At 31.9% G+C, this 18,826-nt stretch overlaps 1 protein-coding gene across 1 annotated transcript; it reads left to right on the top strand.

Annotated features, from left to right (window-relative positions):
- Positions 1-16,896: 16,896 nt before the first annotated feature.
- Positions 16,897-18,047, top strand: LOC137810916 (uncharacterized). Its single transcript, XM_068612414.2, has one exon. It carries the CDS (start codon positions 16,968-16,970, stop codon positions 17,907-17,909), a length of 942 nt encoding a protein of 313 aa, XP_068468515.1. The 5' UTR covers positions 16,897-16,967; the 3' UTR covers positions 17,910-18,047.
- Positions 18,048-18,826: the final 779 nt, after the last annotated feature.

The following is an 18,826-nucleotide window of genomic DNA, read 5'->3' as shown; positions in this document are numbered from 1 at the left end:
TGTTATTATGTTTGCTTAATATCCTGGATGTGTAGATCCATGTGAGATCTATGTGATCTTTTATGTTGGATTTTGAAGAAGATTGAATAATTGAGAATATTAATTGGTTTTCTCTTTTGATTGAGTTGTGTATATGATAAAAGTTTATTTTCACTAGCTTACCCTTACTTTTCTTGTTGTGTTGTAAACTGCGATGATTGTATTATGTACACGAGTAGATGATCATATAGGTGTAAGAGATTTTGGAGGGCTTTAAAATTTGTTTTTTTTTTAACCTTATATTGTAAATGTTTATATTTCTATAAGTCATAATGTTGTAATCGGAATGTTTTGAAATACTCAAAGTTTGTATAGAAACCAATAGAACTTGTATTGTAATAGTTATATGTTATTTTTTGAGTGTCACATTCCTTATTTTGTTTGGATTAAATATTGTCCTTTGACTACTATTTGGGCAAGTTCATTAAACCACATATATTTTTCCAACTTTTTAGCTATAGATGCTAACATCAAAATAAAATTATGCTTCAAAATAAAACTATAATTTAAATTTTTTAAGTGGTTAAATTTTGATGTCTGAAGATGAAGATCATAACATCTAATTATTACTTTTTCAACATCACGTTTATTGTTTTTCAGTCATCAACTAATTATCAATATTTATTTTGTTTAGTTTTTATGTTTATTTATTGATTAATTTAATATTATATTTACAAGAGTGGGAATTTGTTTACTTTGCTTCCCTATTTTCATATATTAAGATGTTGTTTAAAAGATAAATCAATTTAAAGATTTGTAACGAGTAGGGATAATAAATGCTAAGTATTAATTTCTCAACCTATATTATAAGAAATTATTAAATAATATTATTATTTTTTAAAAATAATCATTATATTAATTAAATTAGATAATATTTTAGAGATTAAAAATTTATCGATATCTAATATGATTTTTATTATTAATAAAAAATTATAAAAAATCAGTTAGGACTTTTTTTTTAATCCAGGAGTTTCCTGTTGTTGGGTAAATTTATTTGGTCTTCATATATTACGCCTTCCAAAACTCTTGTCCTTTGGAAAGTTTTTCATGAGCGGCTTCCTACAAATTAGCATATTCAAAATAAAGGTCTGCATATTTGTTCTATGTGTACGCTTTATGAAAAGCACGAGGAATTTATTTAGCATTTATTTTTTGAATGTGCTAATGCTTTGCGTATTTGGAGTTGAGTTAGACACATTTTTCCTACTTATCATTTCTCTAATAAGGATGATATTCTTTCTTTTATTAAGAGTGATGGTAGTCCGTTGGTTAAATTGATTAAGCTAGTTGTGATAACTTTTCTATTTAGATGATATGGCGTATAAGGAATTATGCTCGTTTTCAGGATAAGATTGAGGTTTCTAGGGCTATTTTGGTTATTAAAGATTTAACTTGTCTAGTAGGTAATTCGTCTAAAGCTTCAATGAAGAATGATATGTTTCATTTCAATGTGCTCAAGCTTTTTGGTATTAACACTCGTACTGGTAAAGTTCTATGTCCTCTTCCTGTTAGATGGGAGTTTCCTTCACCAAGCTGGGTTAAAATTAACATTGATGGGGCTGCTAGAGGATACCCTGGTCTTGCTACTTGTGGAGATATTTTTCGTGGGAGTATGGGGGAATTTATTGGAGTTTTTTTCTGCGTTTCTTGAAGTTCAGACTGCTCTGGTTGGTAAGTTTTATGGGGTTATACATGTTATGGAGGAAACTAAAAGGATGGGGCTTACTAATGTCAGGCTAACATATGATTCTGCTTTGGTTTGTGGTGTGTTTACTGCTAGGACAAATGTTCCTTGGATGTTTCGTAATCGATGAAATACTTGTCTTAATTACTGTGGAAAAATTAGGTTTAGGGTTACTCATATTTTTCGTGAAGGGAATGTGTGTGCTAATAAGTTGGCTAATTTAGGATTTATTCATAGAGAATCTTTTCATTGATATAATAGGATTTCATCTTGTCTGTTCTTAGAATTCTTTATGAATAAGTATAGTATACCTATGTATCGTTTTTGTTAACATATGGTTTTGGTCTAATCTCCTGTATTTTTGTATTTTTTTTCTTTTTTTAATAATATTTTTTTCATGTGATGATAAATGATTGTTGTTACTTGAGGTGTCAGTCTAACTGAGATCTTAAGTTGCATAATGATGCATAACATGAAAGCTTTTATTTAATAAAAAATAAAATAAAATAAAATAATTTTTAAATTGATATTTAAATTAACTTATCAAAATTTTAGCTACTAATATTTTAAATTTTTAAATTAGTATTTTAAAGATTAATATAGACTATTTTAAATTATAAAGTACTTAGGAACTAAAACATTAGTATCTAATGATTAGATATCAATATAAAAATAATTTATAACTTTTATTAATAATAAAAATTATTTTAAATATCAATAATTTTTTAGTTTATAAAGTAAACATTAATTTAGATTTAATATAATAAATAATTATTTTAGTCTTCAAAATTAATTTTTATTTAATTTTTTTTTAGTGATGATGTTTAGAGTTTTTAGATGAAAGACTTGAATTAAATTAATTTATATTTAAAAATTAATGTGATTATAATAAAAAATCAAATTAAAATAAATTAAATATTTCATTTTTTTTTTCTCTAAACTTCAAATATTTTTAAAATCGTGCTTAAAATTTAAAATCTGGAAATATTTTTAATTTAAAATTTTACATTTTCATTATGAAATGATGATAAATACTAGTCCTCCTCCTATTTAATAAAATAGTAATTTAAGGTTGTTTCACCAAAAAAAAAACATTTAATTCTTTAATTTTCAATACAATTTTAGTCTCTTTATATTTATTATACCCTTCTCAGTTTTCTTTTATTAATTAGATTAAATTATTACACATTTATAGCTAATATTAATTAACAAGCAACTACACCATTTATTTGTTCTATGTCTCTTTATTTTTTTAAAAAAAATTGTATGTCTAAACTATATTAATTGTCATTTTATCAATTATACATCTACTTTTGAAAAGTTGAAAGGAAATTAAAATACTTCCTATATGGGATTGTTAATAATAAATTAGAGTTTATGTTTAACTATGTTAATATAATATAATAAAAATAGATTACATGATGTATCAACTAATAGTTTAGTGAATAATTTATTAATTTGTACCCTTTCATCTAATTTTTAATTAATCAATAAAGTTAATTTTATTTAAAAAATAAAATTTACAATGATAATAGGGAATCTATTAAAAAATATTAAAGTGAAATTACATGAAAAAAAATAAAAAAGGGTAAAAACTATGTAAAAGTTAAATTACAAATTGTAACAGTGTCTCAAAACAGAGTTAAAGAATCACTCAATAACATATAAGATGATGAGTGAATTTGAGTTTAATAATTTTTAGAAGAAGGATAAGATAATAAAGACATGGGTAGATATATGTTTAAAATTTATCTTCCAAAATTTTATTGAGAATTGTGTAAAATAAATTTAAAATTTTCATATTTGTGCAATTTAACATTCTATTTCTTGTCAACCATGCCTTTTGATTATGATATTATTACTACAATTGACACTGAATTTACAATTGACACTGAATTTATAAGTAATCAATAGGTATTGCTTGAATGGAGTTTAAAACTTGTCATAAATGGACCTCTAATTCACATTTGTAACCACAACTCCTTATTTATTGTTGGAAAAAAATGAGAGGTTAAATGAGGTTAATTTAAGAGGTGAATTGATTTAAAAAAACTTTTTTAAAAGATTTATTTATTTCTTAACTTTTTTGAAAAAATAATTTGTTAAAAAATTGAATACAATTACTTTGGAATTAAGATTGATAAAGATCATATACATAAAACTTATACAACAATAACAATATACAAGAGAAAAAAAAAAGAAAAATTTCCCAAAATTATATTGGTTTTACATTTACTCTATTTTTATTTTATTTTTTTTTAAAAAAAATATTATTAAAAAAAGAAAAAAGAAAGAAAATACAAAAATATGGGGGGATTAGACCAAAACCCATATGTTAACACAAACGATACATAGGTAGATTATACCTATTCATAAAGAATTCTAAGAACAGACTAGCTGAGAGTCTATTATACCAATGAAAAGATTCTCTATGAATAAATCCTAAATTAGCCAACTTATCAGCACACGCATTCCCTTCACGAAAAATATGAGTTACCCTAAACCTGATTGTCCCACAAAAATTAAGACAAGTATTCCATCGATTCTGAAGCATCCACGGAACATTAGTCCTAGCAGTAAACGCAGCACAAACCAAGGCAGAATCACATTCAAGCCAGACATTAGTAAGTCTCATTTTTACATTTACTCTATTCAACCTTAGAAAAACTGAAATCTTTCTACCTTTATATGTTCAATATAAACACCCAACATTCAAAAACATATACCATATTAAAAAAATACAACTTTTTTTAAAAATTTCAGTCTCTTTAACATGTGTAACTATTATCATTTAAATTCTTTAGGATTAAAATAAAAAATTGAATAAAATCCTATAAATTTTCATAGATTTTGAATAAACTTTTATAATGTCATAGTTATATAATAGAAAACTTGTAATTTTTCATTAAAATAAAAAAATAGTAATGAAATATTTTAATTTTATTAAATAACATAATTATACAATAAAAATACTTAATTTTTATGAGTAGTTCTTTAGAGAATTGGAACTAAATGTGTATTAATAAATAAAGAAAAAAAGGAATAAAAGAGGCAAAAGAACGTATGAAAATTAGTTTAAAAAAATTGATCTTATTATTAGTTATTATAGATGTTGAAGATGGGAAACTTTGATGTATCAAATCCTCATGGAACTTGAAGCTATTTTGCGTTTTAGGTTTGGGTTTAGTTATGGGGTTTAGAATCTTTGTAAAATTAGTCTTGATTCCTACAGAAAGCTTGTTTCAATCTATTTTAAAGAACTAAGTGTTTTTCCATGCAAAGGGAAAAACAACCGATTAAAGTTTCGAGACAATCGGTTGTTTGTCACTTAGTTGACAAATGAGTTTTGAAACTGTTTTTTGAATCAGATGTGTAATTGTTAAAACCATTCAACCAGTTATATCGTGGTTTCAACTAATTAAAAGTGAGTTTTCATAACAGTATTTTGAAAACCTGTTTTAACTGATTTAGTTGTTCAAATCTGCCTTAGACGGTAGTTTTTCAAAGGTTATAAATATAGTCTTCTTTCAAAGGTTTCAAACGAGAGAAATATAGAAGTTTTACATTCTGATTTGAGATCAAAAAGAGAGATTACAATTTTTTTGTGAAAATGAATTTTTCAAGTTTAGCAAGATTGCTTTTGAGCTTTTTTGTGATTTCAAGAACTGATCATAGGGCTTCTGGTTTACTGTTATTCCAGGTGTTTTCTACCCTTTATTAGTTTCTTATAATTGTTCATATTACATTCTGTAAACGTGTTTGTAAAATCCTGTAAAGTCAGTGTGATTCTGGCTTGAGGTGTGTGCTGTGTGCAAAGAGGGTGAGTAGGTCTTGTAGTTTCAGGATCACCTCTTTGTGGGGCTTTGTAATTTGTGTTTAGTTACATAGTGGAATACTCATTGGTTTGACTGATGACTGGATGTAGCTCAGGGATTGAGTGAACCAGTAAAACCTTGTGTGTGTATCTCTCTCTCTCAAATCTCTAACTGTTTGATATTTTCGCGCTGCCATAAACAACCGATTAAAACATGTTTTAACCGATTGAAATTCTGATATGTGTTTATGTTAAATTGTTTGATTGACTTTCTGAAATGCTTATTTGAGTTGTTTGTTAAATATTCATTCTAAAGGAAAGTAACTGCGAAAACAAGGGTTGTTTGTCAAATAAGGGTGACACCCATTCACTCACTCCCTTAACGTCCATCATCCCCAAAAGCAAACATACACTTAGAAACAATTCACCTCCTTTAGTTTAAGCCATCAATTCTAACAATAGAGTGATTAAAAAAGGCTGATATTTTATATTAGAGGTTGATTTAGAAGAAGAAAAAAAGAGAAACTATATGGATAAGTATTAGAGTAAGTAGAATAAGAGAAAAATAAAAAAAAAATATTTGAATATAAGTATGAATTGTTTAAAAAGGGAAGAAAGGTAGATGAAAAGAATGGTAGTATTCTGACGAAACAGTTGAGACGGTGCAGGGAGAATGAGTTGGAGATAGGTTTTGTGAAACATTAAAAGCGTTATGTAATGGATTAATAAATGGAAAGAAGAAAACTGTAAATGGTATCGAAGGCATTTAAATGCTTGGTCCCTGCTTTAAGCTTTGGAATTCGTGGCTTTAAATGCCATTTTCAGAGCCTCTTTTAAACACACATTCTTCTATAAAAACCCTTCTTCCATCCAACAATTCTATCAAACATACTCACTTTTCTATTATGATGCACCATTGTGCTATTGCCTCGGTTCACTCATACCTCAAAACACTCTTCATCTTTTTTCCTTTTTGGGTTTTTGATTGAGCCGTGTCAATATCCCAATGCTACTTCATCTTTTCTTCACCTCACACAACATCAAATGCAACAACATCAAATGCAGGTATTTCACTTCCTTTCTTCACTTTCAATTCTTCCTTCTTTCCATCCAATCTTATAACACACTCATCCTCTATTAACCATTCATTCTTTTATTTCTCAATCCAAAATATATATATACTACGAGAAGAGGTCAAACACGTGTATATAAGCACTCGATTAGTCGATTTTTCTACACCCTAAAATTATTATGATAGATAATTAGGTTTTATTAAATGGTATCCACGCATTTGTACAAAACTCTAGTTATAAATAGACAATCATATAGGATAATGAAACTTATATCTTAAACATTTAATATTATAATCTTTAAAATTGACTCGAACGTTATTTATTAAGACAAGAAAAAACTACTTAAGGATCAGATTGTGATTAGTTATTCTTGTCAAGAAAACTGAAAAGATAACGAAAAAATCAAATATAAAAAATAAGACGACAACAAAGTAAAGATAATTTATTAATAAATAAAGTGAAGAGAGTTTAGTAACAATATCAATATCAATGATGATGATAGCTTAATAAATTAAGAAATTTTCATTATTTTCTCTTGGATGACTTTAACTCGCTACTGCAATTTCTTTTATTAATTTCACATTTGTTCAGAATACATTAATGTATTATGGTAAACTTTTTGTGTTTCGGAGTTTTTATTGTTCTTACATTTCTGGGTTCCAAAAGTAATCAGTTTTAAAAAATTGTTCAGATTTCCTGTTGCCATATTGTAAATGTAATTATGTAATTCACACCATCATCACACTATTTTAACATTTTCTTTTATCTATAAAATCCAGAAGAAAATTATAAAATAGAAACCAATTTTTGGATATCAAAATAATTAGTTGCAATAATAACTAAATTAGATACCAATTTAAAAATTAAATAGAAACTAATTTAGAAACCATTTTTTTTTAATTTTTAAAAGGGTCTCTAATTTATTATTGTAAATAATTATTTTAATATCTAAAAATTGATTTTCATTTGATTTTTTTTTTTAAGAATGTTTACGTTTCAATATGTAATGTTATTTTAGGTATATTTTATACAAGTTCCAAAAAAGCTAGTAAATGAACAAAGAAAATATTAATTTTACAAAATTAATGTTATCATCATTAATTTTTGTTATAATTTTTATTATTCAGTTTATTATTTCGTCTAAAGAAAAAAATTATTATTACATTAAAAGTTAAAATAAAGCCTATAAAAATAATTAATATTTCATTAAAAGTTAAAATATAACTTGTCTCACTTTCTCCAGTGACGTTTGTTTCTTACATTTAATGTTGTTTCTGAAACATTTAATGCATTAATTTTCTCTGGTAATATTCTATTTAGGATGTTAGTAATGGAAATAATTGATAATTTGGTCATACTACATTAATTTATATCATAATATTATTAAAAGTAATGGATAATATTTTTTATAATAGAGGAAAATTCAGGTGGGACTAATTTATAGATGCAAATTACCTAAAATTTAAGAAAACTGTGTTTTTTTTTTGCATTTTTAACAAATAGATGATTGTGTTGTGTATAATTTTTTGCAATTATATGCATACAATAAGAATAAATCGCATTTTTATTGAAAGAAAATTACTTTCTGCATGAATTTTGGTTAATATTATAAAGGTGTTATAGAATAATATAAAGCTATTTTTAATGATCCTTTATAACATATCAGGATGTACATTTACAATTTAGTGCATTTTGTATTTGAGGATGAACACTCGTGTGTATGTATTTTGTATTTGAGGATGAACACTTTTTAAAATAGTTATTTGGTAATGAAGTGTATATTTTGCAAACAATTTTGAACTATCCAATTATAAGAAATTCTTATGTGACTAGAACAAGAAGAAAAAAATCATTCCTTGAGACACTGTTCAAGAAGATTTATATCAAATCTTGGTTCAAAGTTATCAATAATGTGATAGATTTACAATGAAAAATATATAGCATGAATTACCAACAAAACTATATTTCTCAAAGTATAGAATAATATCAATGAATGAATGAGAGAAAACTATCTTTAAAAAAAAAAGTTATTGACTAGTATAATCCATTATAATTAGACATAATAATTTATTATGTTATTAGTGTAATTCAGAAAATATTTTGAATTAGGATAACAGGATCGATTATATGTTATAACAATCATTTTAGATTTAGTTGACATAATCAATTATTCATTTCATAATCGATTATATTTTCACTATACAATTAAAATCACCTATTTTCAAACAAAATGTAATGTATATTATTTTCATGTGATTCATGAGAAAATACGGACAAACTCCTACATCTCCTACCTATTCAATTTTCTGATCAATTAGCAAACATGTTAATGAAAATCCTATAATGGGTTCTTTTTCAAAATTTTGTGAACAAGTTTGGTATGATGAATATCGTCCTGCTTAAGGGAAGAATATTAAGAATGCACATATTCATACATATACAATTTGTTATTTAGTTTTTATAAAATCCTATAAAAAAGGAAACATATATTTATTGTAAGTGTGATATACAGAAATAAAACAAAGTTTATTTTTACTTGTTGCTTTTTATTCCTTCTTCTTGTCCAATCGCTATAGCTTACACTCCAGAGAACCATCAGGTTTCCTCTCTTCTTCTTTCTGAAACACACAGTGGAGACACAAATCTTTGTTAAGTTTTTTTTTTTTCTGATGCACATATGATTTTACCCTTTTGTCTCTTATCATTTTACTACTTTACCCTTAAATCTTTTCTATTTTTTTTCTATACTCCATCAACAATCAACATGCCAGTTTCACCTAGTAGATATCAATAAAAAAAACACATGACTTAACCATTCTGTACTGTTAGTTAGGTCAACTAATAGGATAATAGCATTACTAATATGGGCCACTCACAAGCTATATGACTAATAACCAATATATAATATCTTAACATAATCCTTACACCACAGCAAATATTTTAAGGCCAATAACCCAATATCTTAACTAATAGTATTATGATTATTAATCCTTAAATGAACTAAATCATAATAAATATGTACTGGGTCTTTTTGTGGCTCAAATGTTGCCAACATCAATACATACATGTGTATGTAGTTACACAATGCGCTAGCATGTGTATAAACTAATTTATACACAATTGATATGCTAACCAGCATTGAATGACCTAGGAACCTCAATAATAGATACTTGGCACACAAGATACAATCTCATTCCCACAAAGTGTCATTTCCCTTTGATACCCATGCAAAGAAAGAAATATCAATGATCATTACCACCAATTTACTACGAGGTAAGTTGAACACGGTCATCAGATACAAATGAACATCCTGTCTAGCACATTTTATCCGAAAAGACTGTGTTGAGAAAATGTTATCTGTGTCATGGATCCTCCATACACCATATATATTGCTAGGATCCAGATTAGGAGGAACTGCATAACCAAAGATTTTCTACCTTAGTATCACTTTTGCAAATAAGAAGAGCTTCTCATACAGTTTTCATTTTAAGAAAAATGTATTGCACACTACACACAAGAGAGAGGAGGGATCAAATCACTCCAAAAGAAACTTTTCTTTTTCATCTTTCTTTTTCTTTAAATCTAACAACTAAGTTATTTGTTAGAATCATTAGATTACAAGAATGAGAATGAAAAGTAACTCTTTCAAAATTACTCTTTAAATATAACATGACTCCTTCGTGAATGTATGTAAGGAGGGATCAAGTCACTTTAAGAATAAATCTAACATTCTCACTCTTATTTTTTTAATAAAAAGACCTTGTATGACTGTTGTTGCACTAAGAGAAAATAAAAAGTAAAGATAAGGAGTAATTCTCTTAGAGTTACTACAGGGTAACTTGACCCTACTTCTATAGAGTAATTATTAGACTTTCATATTTATGTGCTCTAGCTAGCTTTTTATCATGGGTTTTTCCATATTTATTGGATGTGTTGCATTTATGTAAACTAGTAGTTTGTGTAAATCTGTAACTTTTAATGTTAAATGTATGTGGAGGGCTAGGAGTTTTATCATAATGGTCATCATCATCACCATTTAGGTTATGCACTATTTTTCCCGCCTCGATATGGTGGTTGGTTAAACCTTTATGAGAATTATACTTGAAAGGATATTATTAATGTGCCAAGTTATAGTAGACATAAAAAAAACATGTAATGGTTAAACGACTATAGAGGATAAGTGAGTGACACTTGTTGTTGTGTTATATGATATTTATTTATGTTCCTCGAATTTTGTAGGTCTACCACACCACTCCTCAATCTACTACGAAGGAGACACCTTTCAGTTTGGTGTACGGGGCTGATGCTATGATCCCAGTGGAGATCCAGGAGAGTTCACCTTAGTTCCAAAACTTTGTGGTGGAGGAATCCAACTAAAGGAAGGAAGGTGAATCTTGACCTACTCGATGAAGTAAGAGAACAAGTGCGTATCAAAGTTGAAGCTTTGAAGAGAAGGGTGGAGCAGAAGCAAAGGTCTAAGCTTAGACCTCAGCAGTTCCAAGTCGTTGACCTAGTGATGAGGAAAGCTCACCCGTATCAGTTGAAAAAAAACAAACTATCTCCCAAATGGACCGGTCCATTCTGCGTGGTGGAGGCTCTCAGAAACGGAGCTTACTTTGGAGGGGGGACCTATACCCCGAACGTGGAATGGAGTCAATATTAAGTTTTATTTCAATTGATGTATAATGATTATTCATGAACGGTTAAGGGGACACTCTTTTTTCCTCACGAGGGTTTTTTAACGAAGTCACCCAATAAAAAGTATTTATGACGAAAGATTATTTGTCATTACTATCCTGATAACTTGCAGGGATGTGACTTGGCCGGGAGGAGGTCTGGAAAGGTTCACAAGTATGCATGCTTCCCCTTGGAGAGGCTCTAAGTTTGGGAACGTGTGGGATACAGGCAACTCAGGGTCGAGAAGCCTCTCGGAAGGATTCCGAGCACCGAGGAAAGAAACGGACAACTCAGGTTTGAGAAGCCTCTCGGAAGGATTCTGAGAATCAATGGTGAACGATAGCCCGCCAATATTTTGGCTGGAGCATGAAAATGTAACCTCACGTTGGAGGGGCTCCAAGAGATGAAAGATACAGGCAACTCAGGATTGAGAAGCCTCTCGGAAGGATTCTGAGCACCAAGGAAAGAAACGGGCAACTCAGGTTTGAGAAGCCTCTCGGAAGGATTCCGAGCATCGGTGGTGAACGATAGCCCGCCAATATTTTGGTTGGAGCATAAAAATGTAACCTCACCTTGGAGGGGCTCCAAGAGAGGAAAGATATAGGCAACTCAGGATTGAGAAGCCTCTCGGAAGGATTCCGAGCACCGAGGAAAGAAACGGGTAACTCAGGTTTAAGAAGCCCCTTAGAAGGATTCCGAGCATCAGTGGTGAATGATAGCCACCAATATTTTGGCGAGAGCATAAACAATGTAACCTTGCCTTGGAGGGGCTCCAAAAGAGGAAAAATACAGGAAACTCAGGTTTGAGAAGCCTCTGAGAAGGATTTTGAGCACGGATAGTGAATGATGGTTCGCCAATATTTTGGTTTGAGCACGAAATATGGGTTGGCTTGGGAGGATTCCCAAGCGTGGAATTTGAACATGGACCCGCTTTGGAGGATTTCCAAGCGTGGAATTTGAATATGGAATGTGTAGGTACATGGCGACTCAGCTTTGAGAAGCCTCTTGTTGTCAAGGATTTCAAGCACAGATCATGGACGATAGCTCGCCAACATTTTGGCTCGAGCACAGGTATGTGACCTCGCCTTGGAAAGTTTCCAAGAGAGGGAATGTATAGGTTTATGGCAACTCATGTTTGAGAGACTCTCATTCAAAAAAAATTCGAGCGAGGACATTTTGAATGGTAGTTCGCCAACATTTAGTAATACTGAGCTCAGGACCTCAACTGGGACAAGTCGGGTCAACCCCGTAGGAAGGTGAGGCACCACAAAGGTATTCACAGAGGAATGTGTCAAAGTTTGGCACAACCAAAATGCAAGAAAAGTGGGAGGCCCACTACAGCTACGAGGTACAAGTTATTCCATGAATAGCTTTGCCAAGAGCACCCTTTGATTGGTATAGTAGTTGTATCAATTATACGAAATACATTGCGATTTGCCTTGCTTGTTTGAAATTGTTATTAGCTGATTAAGTCATAATATCTACATTGTTTAAGGGCAAGATAATCAAATGTAATTGGTTAAGTCGTTATAGTCGTGTCTAGTAGAAACATGCATTGTCATTGTACTGGTCGAGGCATAGTAAAGGGGAAACATAAGGGCATAAATAAGTTGTTCATGCATATATACAAAGTATTGGAAATTTTTTTGAAGGTTACAGAAGGAAACGTAAGCAGCAACGCTTTTCAGCCGCTGATGTGACACGTGTACGCTCGTGAAGGAGCCACCTCAAGGCACTATGCACGACGCGTTATTCACAGGACATGAAGGTCGTCGTGGTCAAGCAACTTAGTCTCTTCACTGAAACAAATTCAGCTTGAGATTGGGGGGCTTGTGTAGTGGACCAGAACTCGCAAAGAAGACCTCGGTGATCGAACCTTGGTGCCTGCGTTAGGCAGCTCAGCTCGGCTATTGGGCCAGGATGATGGGCCACGCGTTTGGACTTAGGTATTTGCATAATAACCCGCATTCATGCATTTGGTATAATTAATCGTGTATAAGGTCAGGTAGGACAGTAAAGCATATGTTAATGGACCTAGGGTGCACTTAGTACATTTGGGTCTAGCATGAGCAAAACAATCTTTGTCAGCCCAAACCCAAAAGTGCACTAGGGTTTGATGAAGCAGTTGGCATGTTACATGAGGACACATGCATGATACGTAGCGGCACATGCATGGTACAGTGATATGAAAGGGCATGTAAAAGTACTTGAAAACAGATTGGACCCCGGGAGTGGTTGCCTTCATTGGTGCCCAAGTGGTTATTCTGTTATGGTTTGTTGCATTCCAAGGAGATAGAATTCTACACAGCTATGCGGTTAAGATTACGCACACTGTAACAAAATTCTCTTTATTGAATATACTCTCACTAGAGACAGGATTCTCGTGAGGGGAAGGTGGTTACCAGTAGTGACCTAATGGTACTCTATAAAAAGAGCTTAAAGTCCCAGGTGAAGGTACGCAATTCTGAATACGCATTTTGACTACTGAAACTATTTGTTTTTTATTCTTTCATAAGTCCTTACTGACTTGATCGTCGGAGTTCGATCAACCACTAGGGCGCCCCCTGTCTTAACAGGAACAACATCCAGACATTGAGGAAAGCACGAGTTCCACCACGAGGCATACGAAATCCGAGCTCACCTACAAAAGTCTACCGGCGACCAGGTCAATCGGCAGGAACAAAAACAAAAGAATATTGTTTTGTAAAAGTTAAAAACGAAATTAATTAGGAAATTGGGAGACTAAAACTCTGTTTCAGGCTTTTAAGTTAAAATGAAAGATGACGATTGAGACATGGCATGGGTACTGGTGGAAGAGGTTGGAACAAGGTTAGTTTATTATTGTTATTATTATTATTACTAGCGGGAACTCAGGCGTTTTACGTTTGTGTATTTGATTTTTTATTTTTATCATTACAATAGAAGTGATACCATTAAGCAATAAACCAAAAATTCATCCTCAATTGTTCAATCAACATTAATCATGAAAAATAGTATATATAAAAGAAGAAAATATAATGAAATATGTTTCTTTTTTCTTTGTATTGGACCTGTAAAAAAACTTAGTCAAATCGTTCTTATCATTTATCTCCACCGTCAACAACTTCCCCTCCATATCCTCCATCAAATTCTTAACCCTTATTCTTAACCCTCCCAATCAAATCCCAAAACTTAAGTGTTTCTCTTGTTTGTTCTTTCCTCTCGTGATCTATTTTCTCACTCCTTTCGCTCATAGACTAATGCACTTCCCCTTTTCTCCCTAAGCCTTCTCTTTCTCATAAACTAACCCCTCTCACTCCCACCAGCACACTTTTATCTGATACGTTTTTTCTCCTTTCAATTTTTTATTCAATGAACAAAATCCTACTATTTTTTTGTTTGTTTTCTTTAATAGTTCTATTATAAGTTTGATTAAATTGTTGTCTTCGTGTATTTTATGGCACTATTTGTGTCAGTACAATAATAACAATATTGTCATCATACAAGCCAAAGACATGCATAAATGAATAAAAAAGAAAAGTAAATTCAGACATTGCATTTCCATCTTTTACTTTATAATTGAAAAACAACACTTACTGGTTGGTTTTGTGGTTCTAGAAGGAAACTATGACTTCTCTTATTTTGAATTTTGAATATGAAAATAGAAAACTGAAAAGGTGTTTGATGGGGTAAAAGTGAAGATGAACGGGAGAAAAAAATGCAATTGTGCAATGCTCCTTAGCAAGCTTCACTTTGCAATGTTTAGTTTTGATTTATTTTTTTTTGAATTTAAACATAGTGTTATCTCTTCCGTTATCTTTTTAAGATATAAAATTAAAACTGCTCACAAAATGACAAATATCTCCTCTTATATATTTTTAAAATAATAAAATAAAATATAAATATAAGGATAAAATTGGAATAAAATAAAATGGCAGTTAAAGAGAGGATTCCCCTTTATATATATGTATAAATTATTACTAGCGGAAACACAGACATTAGTGTCCGCATTTTTTATTTTTATCATTAACATTTCCAAAGTCATTAATATTATAATACAACAATAAAGAAAAAAAATGACTCAATATTTTATATTTATTAATAATTATCAATTTAATGTAACGAATAAATAAAAGGGAAATGAAAGAATGATCAATCTGATAAAGAGGAATAAAAAGCGAACCTGTCAATAAGAGAGTGTGAGCACCGCTCCCAAGCAATGACTTTAAAAGATCTGGTTGTGAAAGGTGAGACAAACAAGTTACCGTTGCAAATCCAAGTTACGAATGCCAAATTTTCTGTAATAGTCGTTTCTCCATAATGCAGTGAACCTCTTCCTTGCCTCGCGCGAGAAAGATTGCGTTAGAAATCACAGACTCAAATTTCTATTGACAAATTTGGAGAAGCTTCGATGCCACATTTGTGATGAGAAGAATAGGTGATCCGTGAAGAATGATGTAATTGGAATAATAAGTTGTCTTGCTCCTCGTTCACATCTCCATCTAGATCGCCCACACGAGGTATTCGAAGATGGTCGTCCGCCAAATGCGGTTGACGGAGGTCACAGTCACAGATTGAGTCATTAGTGAAGAAACTGTTGTCGCCATTTATTCATTTTTTTTTGGACGGAAAAAATAAGAAATCAAATGATAAGAAAAAAATAACAACTATATACAAAATGCTCCACATTCAAAATTTAAAATTGGTAATTGTTTTTTACAAAATAATAAAATATTAGTTTTAAAATTAAAAAAGAAAAACAATATTTTCCAATTAATTATAAGAATAATTAATTATTTATTAAATACTTAAAAAAATAATGAAATGACTGAAATGTCTAAGATAAAACAATAAAATAAATATTAATATAATGGTAAAATTGATAAACACCAAAAGAGCAATTAAAGAGAGAAATCTCCTTTATATATAGGTATAATATAGGTTATTATTATTATTATTATTATTATTATTTGCGGAAACACATGCGCAACCGCGCCTGTGTATCCACATTTTCCTTTTTTACTCAACTTTTACGATGATAGAAATTTAACATACATACACAAATAATTTTTGGATGAGTGAAAATTAAAAAACAAAAAATAACATGTAAAAGAAAAATGATGAATTGATTAAACAATTTTTTTTCTTCGGTTTGAGTCTCTCTTCTTCTTCAAGTTTTTTTTCTTCTTCCATTGGTAGTTTTTAGATTAGAGGGAATGATTATGTTCACGTTAAAGTTAGGACTGAGTTGATGATAGATACAAAAGAATAATGGTTTTACCAAAAAAATATAGTTGATTGAAATGGAGTGAAGATAGTGATGAGTAATAGAAATTATTTTATTTGATATGTGAGGTTTGGTGTGAAAACGTGTGAGAATGAATATGTCATATCTCTTTTTTTTCCTATTGTTGCCTTACAATAAAAAAATTAAAGGAGGAAGGGAGTCCGTTTATCTATAAAAACGGTACATTAATTTAAAAAAATTAAAACATAATTTTATTTTTAAGTAATTTATATAAAATGATAAAATAGTTTATTATACTGAAATATATTAAATAAGGATAGAATAGATAAATTTGTGGAAGGTATAATTTATTATTATTATTTGTGTATGTATATATTTATCCCCGCATTAATTTGCAAATTGCGATCCACCTCCGTCGTCTAGGCTGAGCAAATTGAGGAATCAGGTGCAGTGATGGGAGGAGCAACGAACCTGAACCTCTGGGGCGTACTATCGGAATCCAAAAGCATAATCAACGCTCACTCACGCCACTTCCTCGCTCTCTCCGTCATCTTCCTCCTTCCTCTCTCCTTCTCCATCATAGTCTCCCCCTTCCTCTTCCCTCTCTTATCCCCTCACCACTCCCAAAACATCCACCTCCAACTCCATTCCCAAACCCTATCTCTAACCCTAACCCCCTTCTCCCTTCCCCTCCTCCTCTTCCTCCTCTCCCTCCCCCTCTTCTACTTCTGTGCCCTCGCCTCCATCACCCACAGCGTCTTCCACGGCTTCTTCGGCCGCCCCGTGAAACTCCCCTCTGCCCTCCTCTCCATCCCCGCCTCCCTCCCCCGCCTCATAGCCACTTCCTTCCTCTCCCACCTCATCCTCTTCTCTCTCTCCCTTCCCCTCCCACTCCTCCTCCGCCGCCTCTCCCTCGCCTCCCCGCTCCTCCTCACCGCCTCCACCATCCTCCTCCTCGCCCTACTCCTCTCCCTGCTCTACCTCCGCGTCTCCTGGTCTCTCGCCCCCGTCATCGTCGTCGCGGAGTCCACCTGGGGCTACCAACCCCTCCGCCGAAGCGCCTCTCTCGTCAAAGGAATGACCCCCGTCGCCGCCTCCTCCTTCCTCTTCTTCGCTTCCCTTCAGGCCCTCCTCCTCTGGACCTCCTTCCTCCTTGGCTCCGACGGCTGGGCCTGGAAAGACTGGGCTTTTGTCACCCAGATCGTCCTCACCTCCACTCTCCTCATGATCCTCATGCTCTACAGAGCCGCCGCCGACACCGTCCTCTACATGTACTGCAAGGCCGTTCACGGCGAGCTCGCCGTCGACATCGCCCAGGAGTTCGCCTGGCAATACGTTTGCTTGCCCTTCGATGACGGCAAGGTTCCTCACGTTGTTTCGGTTGTTCATGTGTAATGATGTAGCGTCCCAGGTTGGTTCAACGTTACTTTTTGTAACATGGCCTGTGTATCTTCTCTCTTGCTCCTGTAAATTTCTGTTATGTAGAACTTGTGGTTGCTAAATATATAATCATTTAGTGTGTGAAGCTTCAAATTTGGCAGTTATTATTTGGTTGCATAATCATGGCATGGATGAACGCTCTTTTAAGTTAAGTAGTTAACAGATTGTGCTAAAGGTTTGATCGTGTAGTGTTAATCAGGGAAGTTATGATTGTAATCTTTTTTTGCTTTATTGGAGTTTAGCTGAATCTGAAGTGTAACAGAAGGCTTGAAACTAGAAATCACTTGGGTGCAATCAATATCATCCCTTTTGGATCAAGGTGGAATCAGTCAGTTAGGGCGATGATCCTAAAACCAAGGATGGTCAAGGTTACAAGTGAAGCTAATCAGCTTGCAGGTCATCTTGCGAATATGACCTCACAGGCTTCCTGTTGGGTTGCATATTCAAAAGGTTATTCCTCGTCATGCTTCTATGATCTTTTCTGATGCTTTGAAATTTCTTCCCACCCATTGCTGAAAAAATAACTAGAAATGACCTTGCTCCAATTTTGCACAAGGTCTTGGTGTTGGAGACTTGGTGTTGGAGACATGGGAGTTAATATAGCCAAAAGTAATAGTGATGGTATATTAGGTGGCATATTGAAAGATGTTTGCACAACAATAATAGCAAAATGAGCTCCTTTTATTTTGGGTTTTATTTATGAGATGCGTGAATAAGAATGATAAAGTGATTGATCATTCTTTTTGAAAGAGGATCCTTTCAACTAAGCTTGCTTAAATGTGCAAAAGACAGACCCTCTCTTGGCTTAATTGATCTTGTTATTAAAAAAATCATCCTTTTTTAAAAAGCCGAAATTTCAGAAGGGATTCTCA

The sequence above is a fragment of the Phaseolus vulgaris genome, chromosome 2 (assembly GCF_051622355.1).
Source record: "Phaseolus vulgaris cultivar YP4 chromosome 2, ASM5162235v1, whole genome shotgun sequence".
In the NCBI taxonomy this organism is placed as follows: domain Eukaryota; kingdom Viridiplantae; phylum Streptophyta; class Magnoliopsida; order Fabales; family Fabaceae; genus Phaseolus; species Phaseolus vulgaris.
The sequence above is the reverse complement of the archived record's forward strand: the minus strand, read 5'-3'. Positions and strand labels throughout refer to the sequence as shown.

Coding starts and splice junctions, on each gene's coding strand:
- LOC137810916 (XM_068612414.2), top strand. CDS start 16,968: ATGGGAGGAGCAACGAACCTGAACCTCTGGGGCGTACTATCGGAATCC.